We start from the raw sequence: 18,141 nt of genomic DNA, 5'->3' as shown, positions 1-18,141 counted from the left end.
TGAGCTGTGCGTGAGATGCTGGTCAGATGTGATGCTGTCCCCACCCAGTTCAGCCTGGGGGCTGGGAGGTGGGAGCCGCGGTCGCCTCCGCTGGGCAGGGAAGCACTGCAGAGAGGCCGAGGCTCTCCAGTGAGGAGGTGGGGAGAGGGTGCCCCAGGCTGGGAGGACCGCGTGTGCAAGGCCCAGAATGGCAGGAGTGCTCAGGTGCTGGGGGCGAGTGCACGGTCCAGCTGGAAGGGGAAAGCCTGTGCGGGGATTAGAAGCTGGGGTGGCACAGAGGCCACCAGGTCTCCGATGGCCTCCAACCCCAGGCTGGGGAGTTTGCTCTCCACCTGTCATGGTGGGGGCTGTTGAAGGTGGCTTCAGCTCAGGAGCGGCATCAGAGGCGACTTTCACAAAGATCACTTGAAGCTGAGTTGCGTGTGGACAGGAAGGTAGGAGAACTGAGGCAGGGAACTGGGTTGGGAGGCTGTTGTGACAACACAGATCCAAAAAAGGCAGTCGCCATGACAAGGGAGAGGAGGGACGGATACAAAGGGTGGTAAAGAGATGGGAGTCTAGTCACAAAAGGACAATAGTGTATGATTCCACTCAGATGAGGCACTTCGAGTAGTCCGATTCATAGAGACAGAAAGCAAAATGGTGGCTGCAGAGTCTGGGGGGACCTGGAGGGGGAGTTAGTGCTTAAAGAGGGACAGAGTCTCCTCTGGGAAAGATGAAAAAGTTCTGGACATGGATGCTGGTGATGGCTGTACAACAGCGTGAATGTACTTAATCCTATAGAACTCTACACTTAAAGTGGTTCATTTTATGCTGTGTATTTTACCACAATCTAACAACAACGACAAAACCCCCTATCGCATTCCAAAGAATAAATGAGAGAGAGAGGGTTGACAGGCGTGGGGACCCACCAGAACTGGGAGAGTCGAGAGCAGGGTTCAGACAGGCCCCCAGGTGTCTGGCCTGGGTGGCTGACGGCAGCAGGGTGAGGCGCAGGTGGTGGCGGTGAGGTGGCCGCCCTCGGGGTTGGGCACGTGGAGCCCGAGGGACTCCAGGAGATGCGCTCAGCAGAGCATGAGACCGTGCGAGGGTCATCAGCTTGTCACTGGTAACTGACCCCACTAGGAGACAGCCCCCAGGGGGAGTGTGAGATGTAAGAGGGCAGCGCCCAGGGGCACGGGTGGGCCAAGAAGAATCTGTCATCAGGGAGAATGAGAAGGGGTGGGGAGAAAGGAAGGAGGCAAACCGGGACAGTCTCATACTTGTTTGGCTGCAAGGAGCAGGGACTCATTCGAGGTAACTGAGTGCAGCGAGGGAGTGCGAGGCGAGGGTGGGCCTCATAAGGACTGTGGTGGGACGGGGGTCTGGTGGGACTCCAGCGTGAGCCGTAGCAGTCCAGCCTGAGGGAGCAGGGACTGGGCTCTTCTGGGACGCCGTGTTCCCCATCTCTCAGCCCCATGAGTTCACCCCGCAGATTCTCCCTCAGACCTCCCCACAAGAAGGACCAGCCCTGCCACACCTAGATTTTGGACTTCTAGCCTCCAGAACTGAGAGACAATGAATTTCTGCTGTTTAGGCCCCTCCGTTTGTGGTACTTTGTTAGGGCAGTCTCAGGAACCAATACAAATGCCAAGAAATGAAGGGGCTCATTCAACCAGCTCACTTTTTTTTTTAAATCCAAGCCACATAGATCACTGGCTAGCCAATCAATTGGCTGCCTTTGAGCCAGGCACCGGCTCTGCCCAGTTAGCTGAGGTAGGGACCGCATGGTATAAAGCATGGCTGCCCCCAGAGGTGCCCCTTGGAGGAGGGCAGTGGGGAGATAGCTCTCTCGGGAGGAACAGGGGACATCTCAGGCACTCTTTTGTCCCTGGAGCTAATGGAAGAGAAAGGCTCAGGCTTCAGTGATGAGGGATCATGGCCTAAAATCCCTTCAGCCAAAGTGTCTTCCCAAAGAGAAGAGAAGACGATGACAGAGGAGAAGGGTTATGAAGAATCAACTTTGTTTGTAAATCCACCTCCCTTCACTGTGGCTGAAATAACAAGATGGTATAACTGGAAAATATTCATTTGAACCTGTGACTCAGCTCTTCCTGACCTCAGGGAAATGCAGTCCATTAATCAAGATACCTCTCCAGAGCCTCCCGCCCAAGTGTCCCCCGGGGCAGATGCTGGAAGGGCCATTAGCACAAGTGACTGCACCCACCTCCCGTGAAAGATCTAAAAGCGCATTCGGTACTCCAGGAGCTGCCCTGTCTCAGAGCTTTCATTCCTGAAGCTTCCTGATGGATGGCCTCAGCCCTTGACCCACTCATTTTTACTATCCAACCTGCCTGATTTTACTTCCTGGCACAGCTTGTAAATTCTATTGTTTTCATATTTAGCAGAAGCTTAAGGCTTCTGCCACTGAGAAGCAGGGAGGCCAGACGTGCCATTAGTGTAAAATCCACAGGATTTGGAAGACTTCAGTTTTTAAATGCGTTTTTAATTTATTGAGCTGTCCTTTTCTTTTCCTCATCAACACTTACCCACGACCCAATCTGTAAAGCAGGCAGCAGCGGCGCGGTTCTGCCTTGGGCAGCCTCCTCACCCCTTCCTGCCCATCCCTCCCATCTTGGGTTCCCAGCCCTCCCAGATTTTTCCACTTTAAAGAAGGGGAAACAGAGGACCTGAGAAGAGAAGGGACTTGCCCCCAAGTTCCAAGGACACTAGAGCAAAGCCCAAATGTGCTCATGCCCTCCTAACACCTTTACCAAGCACAGGACTAGGCACATGTCCTTACCTGGCGAACATTACAGTCTGATGATAGTGTATGGGGGAGCAGGGGAGGGGGGTGGAGAGGCAGCGGCCCCAGCAGTAGCAGTGGCTGCCGCAGCCTCATAATAATGTGGCTAATATTTGTGGAGCCCGCATTGACCACGCCCCAGCCCCAGGCTGGACGTGATTTTCAACTTTTTATTTTAGCAGCTGAATCCTTTCTTCAAGAGAAACCTTATGTGGAACCCTCCATAAATCAGAAGGTATGAGGGGTGAGCCCTCTTGCTTAGCCTCTCCTATTTAACCCCCTGCAGGGGCTCTGGAAGAGCTTTCTCAGAGCCTGAGCTCTCCCCTGAGCACAGTTTAAAGACCACCCATGGGGGATAGGTTACAAGCAGAATTTCCGGGTCCATTTATGCTTATTTTACAGATGAGCAAACAGAGGCCCAGAGGAGGGGAGGGATTCAGTGAGGGTCACCCAGGGAGTTACCACCACAACTGGCACACCAGCCAAAGTCCTCTGAATCTCAGGTCTGTGTCCATCTGTGACACCTCTTTTACTAGGAAACAGGGGCCTTTTACTAACAGCTATAAAATACCATCTCTTCCAAGCCATCTTTTTTTTTTTTTTTTTCCTCTTTTGGCCACGCTGTGCAGCTTATGGGATCTTAGTTCTCTGACCAGGGATTGAACCCAGGCCCTTGGCAGCGAGAACATGGAGTCCTAACCACTGGACCGCCAGGGAGTTCCCCCAAGCCATCTTTTAAAGCTGAGCTTGCAGTGGGCTCTATTAACATGGTGTTTTCACCTCCCTCCTGCCCTGTCTCTCCCCCACCTCCAGTTCTTCCACATCACTGACCATAGGAGAAGAATCTCACCTCAGAGAAACTGTCCCTGGGAGCCAAGTAGACGAGTGTGGCTTGAAGCTGACAACTTCATAGTTTACCTTAGGAGTTCTCCGTTCCTCTCAGCTTATTTAATGTGATGCCTCGTCACTCTGTAATATTCACAGGACACTTGACATTAGAAAGGGCCTTTTAAATCCTTTGAAATAGGAGTTTTAAATTCATCGGCACCGTGGAGTGTTTAAGTGGAACATTAACTTTCCCGTGTGTGCAAAGATGGAGACTTCTTCAGGAAATGTAATGATTGCATCCCTCGGGGTGGCAGCTCTGGAGGTAGCCTGCTACCCAGCCCCATCCCTCCTCCAGCAGGCCCCGTAGTTGCCACCTACACCTCTCTTCTTGCTCCTTCCCAGCTCCTTTTTTCCCGGGTGGCTTTGACGTGGATTCCTCTCTCCCCTGTTCCCTTGTACTGGCTCGTCCCTTCTCCAGGGTCTGTCCATGACTCTTTCTAAGGGTTTTAGTGCAAACCATCTAGGAAAAATGAGTCAACCGGCCAAGGTAACAAGCATGGGAAGCTCCTAGGGTTCCAAACCTGTCCCAGCTGGTTCTGTCCGCCAGCCCCTTCTTGTGTGAGTCTGAATGGCTCCCTCATATGACCCAGAGGTGAATCTAAGGCTGTGTTTTCCAAACGTTGTTCCATGAGATTCCAGTTCCAGGAGCAGTTTCTCAGAGACATGGCTTCATGGTTCAAAGGACAGGGAAGTTCTGCTTGTACCCTCCCTGTCTTGGTGACTGACATCCGTTGTGGGAAAGCAGACCAAGAGTTTTGAGAAGTCAGGCAGAGTAGAGAGCCCTTGTGCAACTTGGTACAACCCGAGACCTGTTTGAGCACCAGAAACGTGTTTTGCAGCCCATCTGAGAGATGCTAATTCGGAGGTGTGTCTGTGAGTTGGTTCTGGAAGCCTCCGAGCCCTTCACTAGGGTCCTCTTGGCCCTGGGATGGAGACCACAGGGCCTCTCCCGGCTCCACTCAGGAAAATCCAAATTAGGTTATTCTCTGAGAGCCATCAGGAAGGGTTATTTTTTTCATCTATACCAGAGCATTGTCAGCTGCTTGTGCTTTCTTTGGAAGTAAATAGAAATGAATCAAGCCAGGGGGGGCCATTTATGGTCTGAACATTGCATTCTTGGGGTCTGGTCAAAGGAAGACGTCAGACCAAGCTGAGCCATTCTTAGAGAAAAGGATGGCACTGGCCTTTTCTGTATTTGGGAAGCAAGTCCTTTCTTATCAAGCCAGCTGTCACACACTCGGATTTCTCCTACAAAGAGGCCCACACATGCACAAACTTATATTAATAACATGTATCTCTGCTCTCTTTCTGAAATGGAGGCTTTTTCTGGTAGCCTAGTCAACGTTGGTTTTTGTTTATCTTTAATTACTTTGTTTCAAATTAACAATTAATCCCAGCTTTTTGATTGATAAGTTGGTTATCTTTTCCTAGGTTTTGTTTCTCTCTACTCTGGAAAATTCCATCAGTCATTTCACAGATGAGCCACGGGTTTTGTTTGTGTTTGTTTGCGTTGGGGTCTAAAACCACAAAATGCTGTGAGGGAGGTGATACTGATTGTAGTAGTTTGCTACAGCTGCCGTAACAAAGTACCACACACTGAGTGGCTTAAACAGCAGAGATTTTTGTCTCAAAGTTCTGGAGGCTAGATGTCCAAGATCAAGGTATTGGTAGGGTTGGTTCCTTCCAAGGGCTGTGAGGGTCTGTTCCAGGCCTCTACTCCAGCTCCTGGTGGTTTGCTGGTAATCTTTGGTATTCCTTGGCTTGCAGAAGCATCACCCCCATCTCTACCTTCATCTTCACATGGTGTTCTTCCTGTGTGCCTGTGTAAATTTCCCTTCTTTATAAGGACATCAGTCCTATTGGATTAGGGACCCCTCCTCTGGCATGACCTCATCTAAACTTAACTAATTATATCTGCAACAACCCTCTTTCCAAGTAACGTCACATTCTTACTTGGAATGTGGTTCTGGGTTACTGAGGTACAGGGGGTAGAACTTCAACATATGAATTTGGAGGGGACACAATTCAACCCATAATATCAACTCTATACGTAATAACACATTTCATCCTGCAGCATTTACAAAAGCTCGGAGCTGCTGCCTCACCCTTTAGCCTGTCAGCCTCAGGAACAAAAGCTGAGAGCTCAGCTCACATAGGCTGCAGGACAGGGGGAACTGGCTTAGACACAGAGATGCTAGCAGCTCCCGCAGCAAGCTGAGACTGTCCATTCTCCAAGAGAAGAGCCCAGAATGTCCTCAAGGTGGTCTGATTGGACCACCAGTGGCAGGTGAGAACTGGAATTGGGTTCATTTCAGTGAACAGCTTCCTGCTGTGTGCACAGCCCTGAGTCGGGCCCTCGGGAGAGTGGGGTGGAGCAAACCCAGGCCCTGCCCATGAGGAAGCCTCAGGAGGCAGCCGTGCGAGCTGCGTGCAGAGGTGTGGGTGCGGTGCCGTGGCCGTGATGAACTTTGCTCAGAGAGAGGACGCTGAGGCTTCACAGAGGAGGTGATGTGTGAGCTGGGCTTGTCATGTTATCAGACAGTTGCAGCCAAGCTGGGGGACAGAAGGGCTTAGGGCCCCGTCGTGTCTCCCGGGTTAGGTGACAGGTAGTGTGGTGTAGTGGGGAGCACTGGGGTCCGGTGACAGGGGTTCTGAGTCAAGCCCTAGGTCATCCCTCAGTTTCTTCGTTGATAAAAAGGTGTTAGTTAAAAGATTCAATTTACAGGGTGTGGCGTCAGGATTGAATGAGTTCTCAGGTGTGAAAGTGTCATGGTTATGGAAGTAGCAGAGACAGGATCCAAACACAGGTGTTAGGTATCATCTGTGCCACGGAGAATACGCAGTAGCCTTCTCTCGCAAGGAGAGCAGCTGGGAAGTGGCAGACCTGGACCCCCGTCTTCCTGGACTCCCACCGCCTCCATCAATCGCTTCCTCCCTCTGAGCCAGCTCCCTGGGGGGTGAAATGAGAGGTCTGGGCGAGGCGATCTCCTTCTGGCCATGAAGTTAGGTGAGTCTATGAAAATGTGCCTGATACAATGGCTAGAGCCGGATGGGCTTGGAAAGCCAGCAGACTGGGCTTCAAATGGTGGTCCTGCCCCCTCTTGGTAGTGTGATTTGTGTGAGTCACTCAACCTCTCTAAGCTCAGTGTCCTCATCTGCAAGACGGGGATAAATGCCTACCTCAGAGGTTAAATTAGAATGTCTTTGGGAATTACTTAACGCACAGCTTGGCGTATGGTAGTAAAAGTTAGCTATTACCGTCAGCTGCTTCTTGTGAGGATTGAATGAGATGTTGTAGGGGAAGGGCCTGCATGCAGCAGGTGCTTAATTAACCATTGACACTCCCCCCGCTTTTAAGATCAGCCTTGGCTGAATTTCCAGCGTTCATGTTTTCCATCAGGGTGTGGGGTGATGGGTGGAGGGTTGTACAGAAAATTTTCGAACTATTTGAAGAATAAAATAGTTTTCAGGCACTCATAAGCCATTTAAAATCACCTATTACTTGTAACTAATGGCCATGCCTATTACAACAATTACAAGTCGTTAAATTGCATGCCCTCAGGACTTTTACCTTGCAAGGTTTATGAGAGAATTAGTCCAACTTAATACAGGATTCCAGTAGAGTAATTATTATCCTGACAATTCATAAAACATGCCCAGGGCTCCATGGGAGTGATAAGCATCTATTTGCTTTGAGAGCAAATCCAAGAAGGGTCTTTCTAAGATTTTTCTCTTTCTGGTAGGTCATAGATCGGAACAGAAAGTTCTTCTACGATGTCGTACAGACGAGAACTAGAGAAATACCGTGACCTGGATGAAGATGAAATCCTTGGAGCCCTAACAGAAGAAGAGCTGAGGACCCTAGAAAATGAGCTGGATGAGCTGGACCCCGATGTGAGTAGGCACTAAAGGGGACACGTTGTCACAGTTGCAAGGACAGCAGCCATTACCACCTAGGGGAGGGGTAGGCCGACTTCCTGAAGTACCACTTCCCCTTTCCCTCTATGACAATAACATTGGAGTAACATTGCCTTTGCAGGTGTGTGTGTGAGTGTGTGTTATATTAGTCAGGGGTCTCTAGAGAAACAGAACCATTAGGAGGTAGGAGATATATATATATATATATATATATATATATAAAGAAATTTATTGTAAGTAATTGGCTCACATGATTATTGAGGTTGACAGGTTCCAAGATCTGCAGTTGGCAAGCTGGAGACCCAGGACAGCTGGGAGTGTAGTTCTAGCCTGAGTCCAAAGGCCTGAGAACCAGGAAAGCTGATGGTATAGTTTCAGTCGAATAACTGGCAGGCTCAAGACCCAGGAAGAGCCAGTGCTTTCAGTTCAAGTCCAAAGGCAAGGAAAAAAAAAACAACAAAAGCAATTACCCAGCTCAAATTAATCAGGCAGAAGGAAATTCCCCCTTTGCTGGTAGGAGGATCAGCTTTTTTGTTCTACATGTATTCAGACCTTCAACTGATTGGATGGGACCCACCCATATTAGGGAGGACAATCTGCTTTACTCAGTCTACCAATTCAAATGTTAATCTCATCTAGAAACTCCCTCACAGACATACCCAGAATAATGTTTGTCTAAACATCTGGGCACCCCATGGCCCTGTCAAGTTGAGACATAAAATTAACCATCACAAGTCCACTCCTCCTCAACTTGGCACCCATACACACCTCCTTAAACCATACTTATCTCCAGATAAAGACAATTACAAGGTCATAATTCTGCCTAACATGATACAACTATCCTGTGTATAACCTGCCAGAAGAAGAGGTAAAGTTCTTGAGTAATGTTTACTTTTCTCCTTGATCTCCTGTAATTTAATACTATGATGTGAAATTAACAATACTTAGATACCACCATATAAAACCAATACATCTTGTTTCATGTTAAGAGAATAAGAGAGGGAAGAAAACAAAGATATTTACTTAATACGCATACACAGACTCACACATACACAGACATGCTCATAAAAAAATACAGAGGAAATACTCATGACAACATCGTCCTCGTTTCTCTAACTGGTCACGTGGTCATAGCTGGTATCTATAACTACCTTCTTCCACTGTCCATTCTGTACTTCCCTTGCCTTCAGCAACCATAGCCTCAGCTGGGTGTGGTTCTTTGCCTGGCGGAGTGAACCTAGTTCCGTAGGGCCTGGACCATTAGTAGTCCTGCCTGGATTGAGTTGTTATAGTTTTCCATTGACTCTAATCACAGGTCCTGGTGATACTAAGAAAGCCCTAAGGAATCTCCTGTATTACAGACATGCTCTTCTTTCCCTCCCTGTGGAGCAGCAGTCTGATTTACCCTTGGTAACCAGGACCAATCACCCCAGCTGGTACAGAAACTCCCTCTCTGCCTATTCGTTCAGAGGCATCAGGAGCCCAAAGTGGCAGTCTTAACCTCCAATCCAGTGGAATCACTGCTCTGTCTCCTAGTGGAAGCATTCCTCCCTTTGGAACTAAGACCTTGAGGCCAGCAGAGCATCAGGTCACAGGACCGGGATGCACGACTTTTGCCAGTGGGTCACTAGGGGTACCACTGGTAATAGTGAGGCGTGCTACTCCCATTTCCTGGACCCGTGAATCCTGGCCGTGGGAGAAGAAGCGCCGTATATTGGACACTGATTCAGAGCATGTACAGGCTCCTAGAGACCCTTGCCCCAGTCCTGCAGGTGTTACCACTTAGCTGTACTGCAACTGAGTCTGCAAAAGCCAAGTCCACCGTTCTGTCAAGCCAGCTGCCACAGGATGGCGGGCAATATGTGTCAGGTAGCACATATAAGTGTGTTTAATACTCAGAATTTGCCTCTGCAGTGAGGTTACGGCATCACAAGGCCGGGAGGCTCCCTGGTCATGTCTGTGGTTTGGCCAGTCACCATGGAGCTGTCAGCAGAGCTGAGGGAGGTGGCTATTTCAGGTACCCCGGCCAATGCCCAGCTCAGAGAAGGTAGAGAATGAATGTTACTGAATTAAGTGAATTTCCCATTTGATATATTTTTAAATTAAAAATGGGATATTTCATGCCTTTTTAAAAACACCTGTCACTGCTCAACCCTAGTTGAACAGTGATCCATACAGAAAACACTACTTTACCGTTTCACTAACCCTCAAGTAACCGCAGCTCGGGTAGAGGGAATGTAGCTTAGCAGGGAATATGCAGGACTAGAGGTTCGGTGTCCCAGGTGCAACCCTGGCCCTGTCTCTTACATTCATGTGACCTTGCGCCAGTTGCTGTCCGTCCCTAAGCCTCAGTGTCCCCATCCGTGAAATAATGGAGTTGGTTGGTCCCATTCAAAGCTAAGCTTCCATGAGCTTATAACCTGGGCTTATCTCCGGGTTTGATTAAATGTCTTCTTTCTAGATAACCCAGAATCCTTGTTTAGGAGTGCTGGGTCCTAGGCCGCACAGAGTGACAAGCCCCTCCAGCAGTGTGTCCTCCTCTTGCTATTCACGACCCCCGCTGCCCCCCGCTCCTGACCCCGCCAGGAGGAGATGGTCCCTGAGGTGAGGCTGCTGGGGGTTGATTAGAAGGCAGCGTCGGTGGGAGAGCCTTGGGTTCCTCCTTCCCCTGCACCATCGCTTTCCATTAGCCTGGGTTTCCATAAAAACGAGTGATGTAGGGAAGAAACAATCAAGCTTCCAGCTTTATTGCTATAAAGTTATTCTGTTCTAATTCTATCCTAGATCACCGTTGTATAGAATTGCAAGAGCAGGTAGTTTTAAAAAGTGAGAACTAAAGGAGGATGTAGCTACTTCTAGTCAATTCAGTAAACATGACTCAGTTATCTGCCATGCGCCGACCCCTGTGCGGCCACCAACAGGGGAGCCTAGCGGGGATTCTGCCCTTCAGGCCCTCCGTCCAGTGGGGAGCGGGCGTAATAAACCATGTCCTAAGTGGGAGCACACAGGGAGCTCAGGGAGAGGATTAATTCTTTTTTGGTGGGAGGCTTCACAGAATAGGTGATACTGGAACTGGGTCCTGGATTTTTCAAAGTCAAGAATAAAAACAAAGAATTCTATGCTGAGTGAAGGTCACAAGCAAAAGCTCATGTACAGCAAGTAATTGGGGATGCGGAGTTTAGGCGTGGTTTCTGTGGAGGGCTCGCTGAGCCTGGAAGGGGGTTTGGGCTAGATATGGGGGCAGAGGGGTGCAAGGAAGACTAAAGAGTTTGGACTTTTCTCAGCAGGCCCAGGGAATCCCGAAGGCAGAGAGTCAGTGGACTTGCTGACTCAGGACAGATGGACCGGAGGAGATGCTGGGGAGATGGGTGAGAGGTGGAAGGGCTCCCATGGTAGTGAGAGAGATCTTTCCTGAAGATAAGGAAGGGCCCCTGCCCCTCTCCACAACCCTTCTGCCATCTTGCAGAATCTTTGCTGTTTTCAGGGTGAAGCACAGACTCCCAGGAGCTCCCAAAGCCTGCTGCCTCTGGCCTTGGGGCTGTTGGAGTTGCCCTGAGCCCCTGGATGGGGGTGAGTTTAGATTAGGCTGTGGCTACAAATTGGGTAGGTGATGACAAGGGTCAGAGCCAGGCAACAGACCTGGGAGTGGGAAGGGGGCAGATGGAGGAGCCCTCAGAACCGAGAGTGGAGCCCCTAAGGACTGCTTGAGCCCCAGCTAGGAGCTCCATTTCACTTCTAAACTGGCAAATGGCCCCACCCCTAATATCAGGGTATCTGGCCCTAGCAGCAGATTCCCAGGGCCTCTGTACCATCACACAGCCAGCTGCCCTGAGCCCTTCTCACCGGTGATTAACAGGAAGGTATGCGTGTGAACACTGGCGGGCTGGAGAACCGGGTGAGGTGCAGAGCTGACTGACTTGCTCAGCATCACAGGACCAGGGCGTGGAGACTCAGATTTCAAACAGGCTCCAAAGTGTGGCACCTCCCCCTCTGGCAGGAGGAAGGTGCAAGTGCACTTGAATTTCAGAGTAGGGTTGGGCAATCCGAGACCTGTGATCCTCGTAGCATTGTGGCTTCAAATGGACATTTTCAAAGCCCCCTTTCTCTCTAAGTTCAAGAAAAAGAGAAGAGAAATCAGAGCAAGGATAGGAGATAACGGAGACCAGCGGGGTTTTTGTCCCCATCTAACAATTAGCCCTTCACTGAGATGTCTCTGTTACCTGATTTGCAAGTCAGGATGGGAGTTTTGAAAAGATCTAGCGGGGCTCCACTCTTTCTGAGAGCACAAACATTCCAGCTTGAGTTTCACCCGTCCTCAGCCCATGTTCTGAAACCACAGCACAGGGAGAGGTCAAACGTTTGCAGACCAGGAGAGGCCTCAGAGCCTCTGGTCGGGAGGGGACGCAGAGACCAGCAGGTGTCCAACCCTCCAACTTACAGAGCAGAAACTGAGCCCAGAGAGGAGAAGGAACTTGCTGTGGTCACAGGCCAGAGCAGAACCAGCCCAGGCCCGCTGCCCTCTCTCTTATACTCTATACTCCTCCTGTTTTAATTCTGGTTTAACAAGTGCTTATATGGCACTTTTTATGTGCAGACACTGTTCTAGGCACTTTGAAAATATTAATTCATTCAACCGTCATCCTAATCCTATGGTGCAGGCACTGTTATCATGACCATTTTACAGATGAGAAAACTGAGAGGTGAAGTAACTTGACCAGGAAACTGAAATGAGGCAGTGGCAGAGCGATGACACGGCTCTAAAAGTTCACGTCTTAGCCACACCGCTATAAGGCTTCACTGGAGTCTTCAGGAAGATAGTTTGAGCCACGGATGTGCTCTGGTTTTGTAGTTGGGGAAGGTGCTGTATGAAAATTTATCCCCTTTTCTTCCTAGAAACAATCTGAGATGCAGAGGTTCTTATTCAATCCTGGCTCTGCTCCCAACTTCGGCAAGTGCTCTTCCCTCTTTGGATCTCAGTTTCCCTATCTGCAAAGTGGACACAGTGGGCCTAGATGCCCTCTAACACCCCCTCCAGATCTAACTGTCTCTGATTTTATGAGCAGTTCCTGGCAATCTTATGACCTGAATTCAGCTAACAGGTAATGTTTCAGGGGGGTTATGTTTTCAGTGATGCAATTGTTAAGCCCCAGTGTCATGTGACACAGTAGAGTACACAGAGTTGGAAAGCTGCTTTGTTTGCAGCAGAGGATTCCAAACTTGTGCACAGTAAAAAAAAAAAAAAAAAAAAAATTTCCCGAAACTTTCTCTCTCTTAGTCTGCGTCCTGGAAAAACTCAAGCTTATCATGAGATTGTTGCACTTGGACTCCCACGGGAGAGGAATGCTCCATGTGCTAAAAGTATCTGCTGTTGACTGATTCCCCAAGGGGATCTGCCCTTTCTTGTCTCTCTGGAGTTAAGTGGATTCTGCTCTGAAGCTGAGCCAGCTCCTCGTTCAGGTTGCCTTTGTACCAGGCAACAGGGAAAACGGGCAATGCACAGCGATGTTTGAGAATGACAAGTCACACCGGGACTTGGGCAGGGTACAGTGTGTGAGCTCTTATAGCATCAATAGATAGTTGACATTTACTGGGACAAAGCCCTGCATGGATTATCTTCTTTAGTCCTCTGAGAGGTTTGGTTATCAGCTCCATTTTAAAGATAGGGAAACTGAGGCTTAGAGGGATGAAGTAGCCTGCCCAGGAGCTGGGACTCCAGCCCAGAGAGTCAGACCCAGTAGCCTGTGCTGTTAACTACCACCTCCTGTGAATGTGTGTGGGAGGGCCTGGAAGGCAACTTGGAGAACAAAGCTGGGGAATTACCCAGCAAATTACTTTTTTCTAATTCAGTTTCTCTTGAAGTTGTTATGTTATTTTCACCATAAATATAAATCTTAAAAAGAGAAAGAAACCACCAGCACAAAGAATTTCACTATAAATGTTACTTGTTAATGAGGCTTTGAGGAAAAGGAGTAATATTTTTTAGTGTCTCAGTAAAAGGGTCAAAATATTTACACACGAGAAGATGGTAGAGATAACCCCAAACTTACAAAGAAATTGGGTCCTTACAAGTTGATTTTGAAGTCTGCTGTTGGGAGTCTGTGACACATTACAACTATAGAAACAACAATGGAAAACAACAGGCCCCTGCAAGGCCTGAAATAATAATAATAATAATTTTAAAACTACAGCTATTTCTCTGTTGAGGTCGTCTTACATGCCAGGTGCTATGCTGTTTTATGGGCATCATCTCAAAAAATCTCCACGAGGATCCTATGAGACTGATCCTCACAGGTTGGGGTTGAAATCATTTTAAGAAAAGGAAATGGATGCCCAGTATCACATAGCTAGTAGGTGATAGACTGACAGGTAGACCTGCCTCCCTCAGCCCAAAATGTGTCAAAAGTTCTGAGACCAAGGGACCATGAACTGCAGGGAGAAATGATGGAGGAGAAAACCTAGGCCTGTAGAATCTCAGAGTTAGAGGAACACTTAGACATGATCTAAGCCCCACCCCTATCCCTGTATATACAAACACGGCGCAGATAAAGAACCCCTGATTTACAGAGTCCCTCCTGCACACATGTCATTCACCCAGTGCTTCATGTATTTCATCAAATCCTCATACCAACCCTTTGAGGTAAGCAGTACTATCCCCACGTTAGTGATGAAAAATCAATACAACAACAACAACAACAACAAAAAAAAACCCCCTGAAACCCAGAGAAGGGAAGGGACTTGTTCAAGGTCACACAGCAAGTAAGCCACAGCACCAGGACAAAATCCTGGGACTTCCTGTCACACTGCATGGCTTCCCACCAGACTCCACAAAATCATAAAATCCTCCATATTCATGGCCCACATGGTATCCTATAAAGCAGAGGATGCTCTTGGCTGTGCAGGAAGCAGCCACGTTTGGTCCACAGAGCTGTGGTTCTCCCTTGTAGCACAGACCAGCAGATTCACAAGCCCAGGACAGAAGTAAACAGTTGAAATGGAAAGAAATAAATCTCTGCTCTAAAAATAGGCACACATCCTTAGAAACACTGCCGGCCGTGCACAGAGCCAAGGATGGGCCTGGTGGGGTGAGGGCGAGTGAGGCCAGGTGTCAGTGTGTCCTCATCCCACCATCTGTCTTCTAGCCCCGTGACTACCTCCCCACCCACCTCTCCACCCCACTGCCTTCCCCAAGACCGGCCTCCAGCCTCCACAGAATGCCCTCCTCCCTGCCCTGCCATCCTCTCCTCCCTGCCTCTGCTGCTGGGGAACCTCTTGGATCTGGAGCCCTTCATTCTCAAGTCAGAATCCTCCCATTTCTCAAGGCCCAACCTCCCCTCCCCCTTGGGAAGCCTTCCTGACCCTACCCCTCCAAGCCCCCAGCACAGCACCTGCCCCACTAAAGACACTGAGCAGTTTCCTTTCTGACTTTGACATTTTTAATAGGAAATATGTTAAACATATAATAGAGTACAGAATACACCTATGTTTCCACTATCCAAACTTAACAAATGTAAAAATGCTGCCTTACTTGATTCAGATCACCCTTAAAAAGAAAAAAAGAATTACCACAGATAAAGTTTTAACCCTGTCTTCCCACCCGGCCCCCAGTTTCTTCCCCATCTCGCCCACTGCCACACCTTCTACTTGAGAGGCAGCAAACTAGCACCCACAACATCAGGTAGGTAATATAACGAAGGGAGGAAGATGGGCCAATTTTCGTGAGGCACATGGCCATCTTGGGTCATCTTTTACTTTTCCACTCTTGAAAGAGATGTGGACATAAGAAAGTTTTCACTTACCACTTTACCTTCCAAGAAGAAAAGCAACAACAGAGCCAGTGATAAATGTTAACTGCTTCTTGGCCTCTGTGTCAGAGACAGGAGGGAGTGGTGGGGACTGAGGCAAATGGGAGAGTTTGTGTTTGACTAAAGGGCACTTGCTGTTCCACTCTGCCAATTGTTGCCCAATATTGCCATGTCATCTAATTTTTCAAGAGAGGCTGGAGGGCTTCCCTGGTGGCACAGTGGTTGAGACTCCACCTGCCAACTCAGGGGACTTGGGTTCGAGCCCTGGCCCAGGAAGATCCCACGTGCCGCAGAGCAACTCAGCCCGTGTGCCACAACTATTGAGCCTGCGCTCTAGAGCCCGTGAGCCACAACTACTGAGCCCTCGTGCCACAACTACTGAAGCCCGTGCACCTAGAGCCTGTGCTCCGCAACAAGAGAAGCCACCGCAATGAGAAGCCCGCACACCGCAACGAAGAGTAGCCCCTGCTCACTGCAACTAGAGAAAGCCCGTGCGCAGCAACGAAGACCCAATGCAGCCAAAAATAAATAAATAAAATAATTTATTTAAAAAATTTTTTTTAAAAAGAGAGCCTGGAAATCTGAATTTTTATGTGCAAGTTTCCTATTTGAAAATGTTGGCAGCTCATTCAAATACACAGACAAAACCAAGTTTTGGCATTTGATTGGACTATAGGTCTCCCAGTTTCCAATTCTGACTCTGTTCACATGACAGATTTTTAGATAGATAGATAGATAGATGAAAAGTACCTAGCCCAGTGCCTGGCACATAATAGGTGTTTAATAAATGTTTGTTGAACCTGAATATATGATTTGACCACTAGAATCTAGGGTTCTTGCAATTTAGAGCCACACTGTAGCACCACAGGTATAGGGCAGCCAGGTACAGTTGTGCAAGTATTGCACTGCACAACTCCAGCAACCACTGTTCACATAAACCAGAGAACATATAATGCCCTTGGAGTTGTGCCAGTGCACAACTTGCACAACCAGATGGAGCTGCCCTGACAGAGTCGCCCCATAATGCAGTGTCTGTTCAGTTGAATGGAAGTGAACAATTATGCCCTGTGGTGGTAAAACTGATTGTCATAATCTGTTTCTAATATAGAGTTCAAGGCTTTATTCTGAGGTTTCAAGCTAAAGGAGATCTTGACCATTTTACAGAAAGGGAATTCAAAGTCAGAGAGCACCAGTGCCCTGTTTGTGGCCTCAAAGCCCTGGGATGAGAAGCCAGGCTGTCAGTTAGAATGCAGTTTAGCTGTAAGTAATAGAGGTTCAAAATAACATGATGTAAGCAGTGGTTTATTCATCTCATAAAAGTCCAGAGGTGGGCAGTCCAGGGCAGGTAGGGAGCTTAGCTCCCCAAACGTCCCCGAGTCCCAGGTTCCATTCAGCTCACGTCCTTGCCATCACTAAGGTGTTGCCCCCATCCTCATGATCCAAGGTGGTGGCCAGGATAGCTGCTTTCCAGGCATTAGAATAGAAGAAAAGGGGTGGGGGGTGGAGAAAAGGAGAAAAGCCATTTTTCAAGTACCTTTTAAGGAAAGTTACTGGAAGTTGCCACTAGACACTTCTCATACCATGACCCAACCTAGTTGCAAGGGAGCCTGCGGAAAGTAGTCCTTAATCTAAGTGGCCATGTGTTCAGCTAAGGGTGGAGTGCTTTTATTACTGTATAAGGGGAGATATGATATTGGTGACAATTTGAAGTCTGTCACTATGGGTTTGCCAGTCTGATGGCCTGATGTTCTGCTCTGCCAAAAGTTCTGAGGAGGAGTGAGAGGAGTTGATAGGAATTTAAATCCAGATCCCCAAAGGAAACATTACAAAGGTCTTACTCTCTAGCTTGGCGTTTTCCAAAATCTCCATCAGTAAACTCTGGTCCCATGGTGGGCACCTGCACTCTAGCACCCTTCATAATGCATCCCCTTCCCCAGACCTGCTTGGGGCAGCAGCTGGGTGCCCAGCAAACAGCTCAGGGCAGCAGGTGTGATGCTGACTTGCAGGGTGTCCAAGAAATACCATTTTTCCCTGCTGGAACATCAGTGCTGTGTGATTCTGGATGATTCAGAACACATTAGCACTCACTGCTTGGTGCTGGAGATTCAGAGACGACTAGGATACATCCCAGCTGGCCTTTGAGGGGCATTCAGTCTCCTTGGGGAGAGGGATACGGCATAAATGTGCTCCAAGACAAATTAAGAGGAACATTATATAAGAATTGGCAAGATGCCTCAGGGTGTTTGGAAAGAGAATCACCAGATCAGTGCAGGGAGCACAGCAAAGGCTGGACAGGGTGCCCAAGGGAAGGGCTTTGAAGGATGAATGCAGGGAGGGGAGGAGGGATGGAATTCCAGGCAGAGAGCACAGCCTGAGCAATGCCCTGGCAAGGGTGAGGGTGTGGGGCACGGCTGCGGAATGCGGAGCAGCCTGGAGTGGCTGGAACATGGAATACTTAAAGATGAGAAGATCGGGAGGCTGGAGTAGGTTGAGGTCAAATCACGAAAAGCTCTCAGTGTCTGGCTGATGAATTTAGTCATGATTCTGTGGGTTAGTAGAGGTGCTGAGCATTTGTGAGTGTGTTGGGGAGTGACCCAGTCAGATGCGCCAGTTGGTGCGGTCCGGCTGGCTGATAGAAGGGGAAGGGAGTACAGATGGAGAGGCCCGAGGCAGGGAGGCCAGCCTGAGGCTACTCTGATGATCCCAGCAAGAGACAGCACAGCTTGAACTAGGCCGGTTCCCATCGGA

At 48.8% G+C, this 18,141-nt stretch overlaps 1 protein-coding gene across 6 annotated transcripts in view; it reads left to right on the top strand.

Annotated features, from left to right (window-relative positions):
- Positions 1-18,141, top strand: part of TMOD1 (tropomodulin 1) — a 102,940-nt gene that overhangs the window by 11,911 nt on the left and 72,888 nt on the right. For 5 of the 6 annotated variants that reach the window (XM_082468741.1, XM_082468738.1, XM_082468737.1 and 2 more), the window contains exon 2: positions 7,417-7,567. In XM_082468741.1, coding sequence (XP_082324867.1) covers positions 7,448-7,567 — 120 coding nt within the window. In that variant the 5' untranslated portion in view covers positions 7,417-7,447. Of the gene's footprint in view, positions 1-7,416; positions 7,568-18,141 lie in introns of those variants that run through there. The other variant, XM_082468742.1, reaches the window with a different exon arrangement.

This window comes from Balaenoptera physalus (assembly GCF_965194825.1).
Source record: "Balaenoptera physalus genome assembly, chromosome: 7".
NCBI classification, from domain to species: Eukaryota; Metazoa; Chordata; class Mammalia; order Artiodactyla; family Balaenopteridae; genus Balaenoptera; species Balaenoptera physalus.
This window is presented reverse-complemented; position numbering and strand designations above follow the sequence as displayed.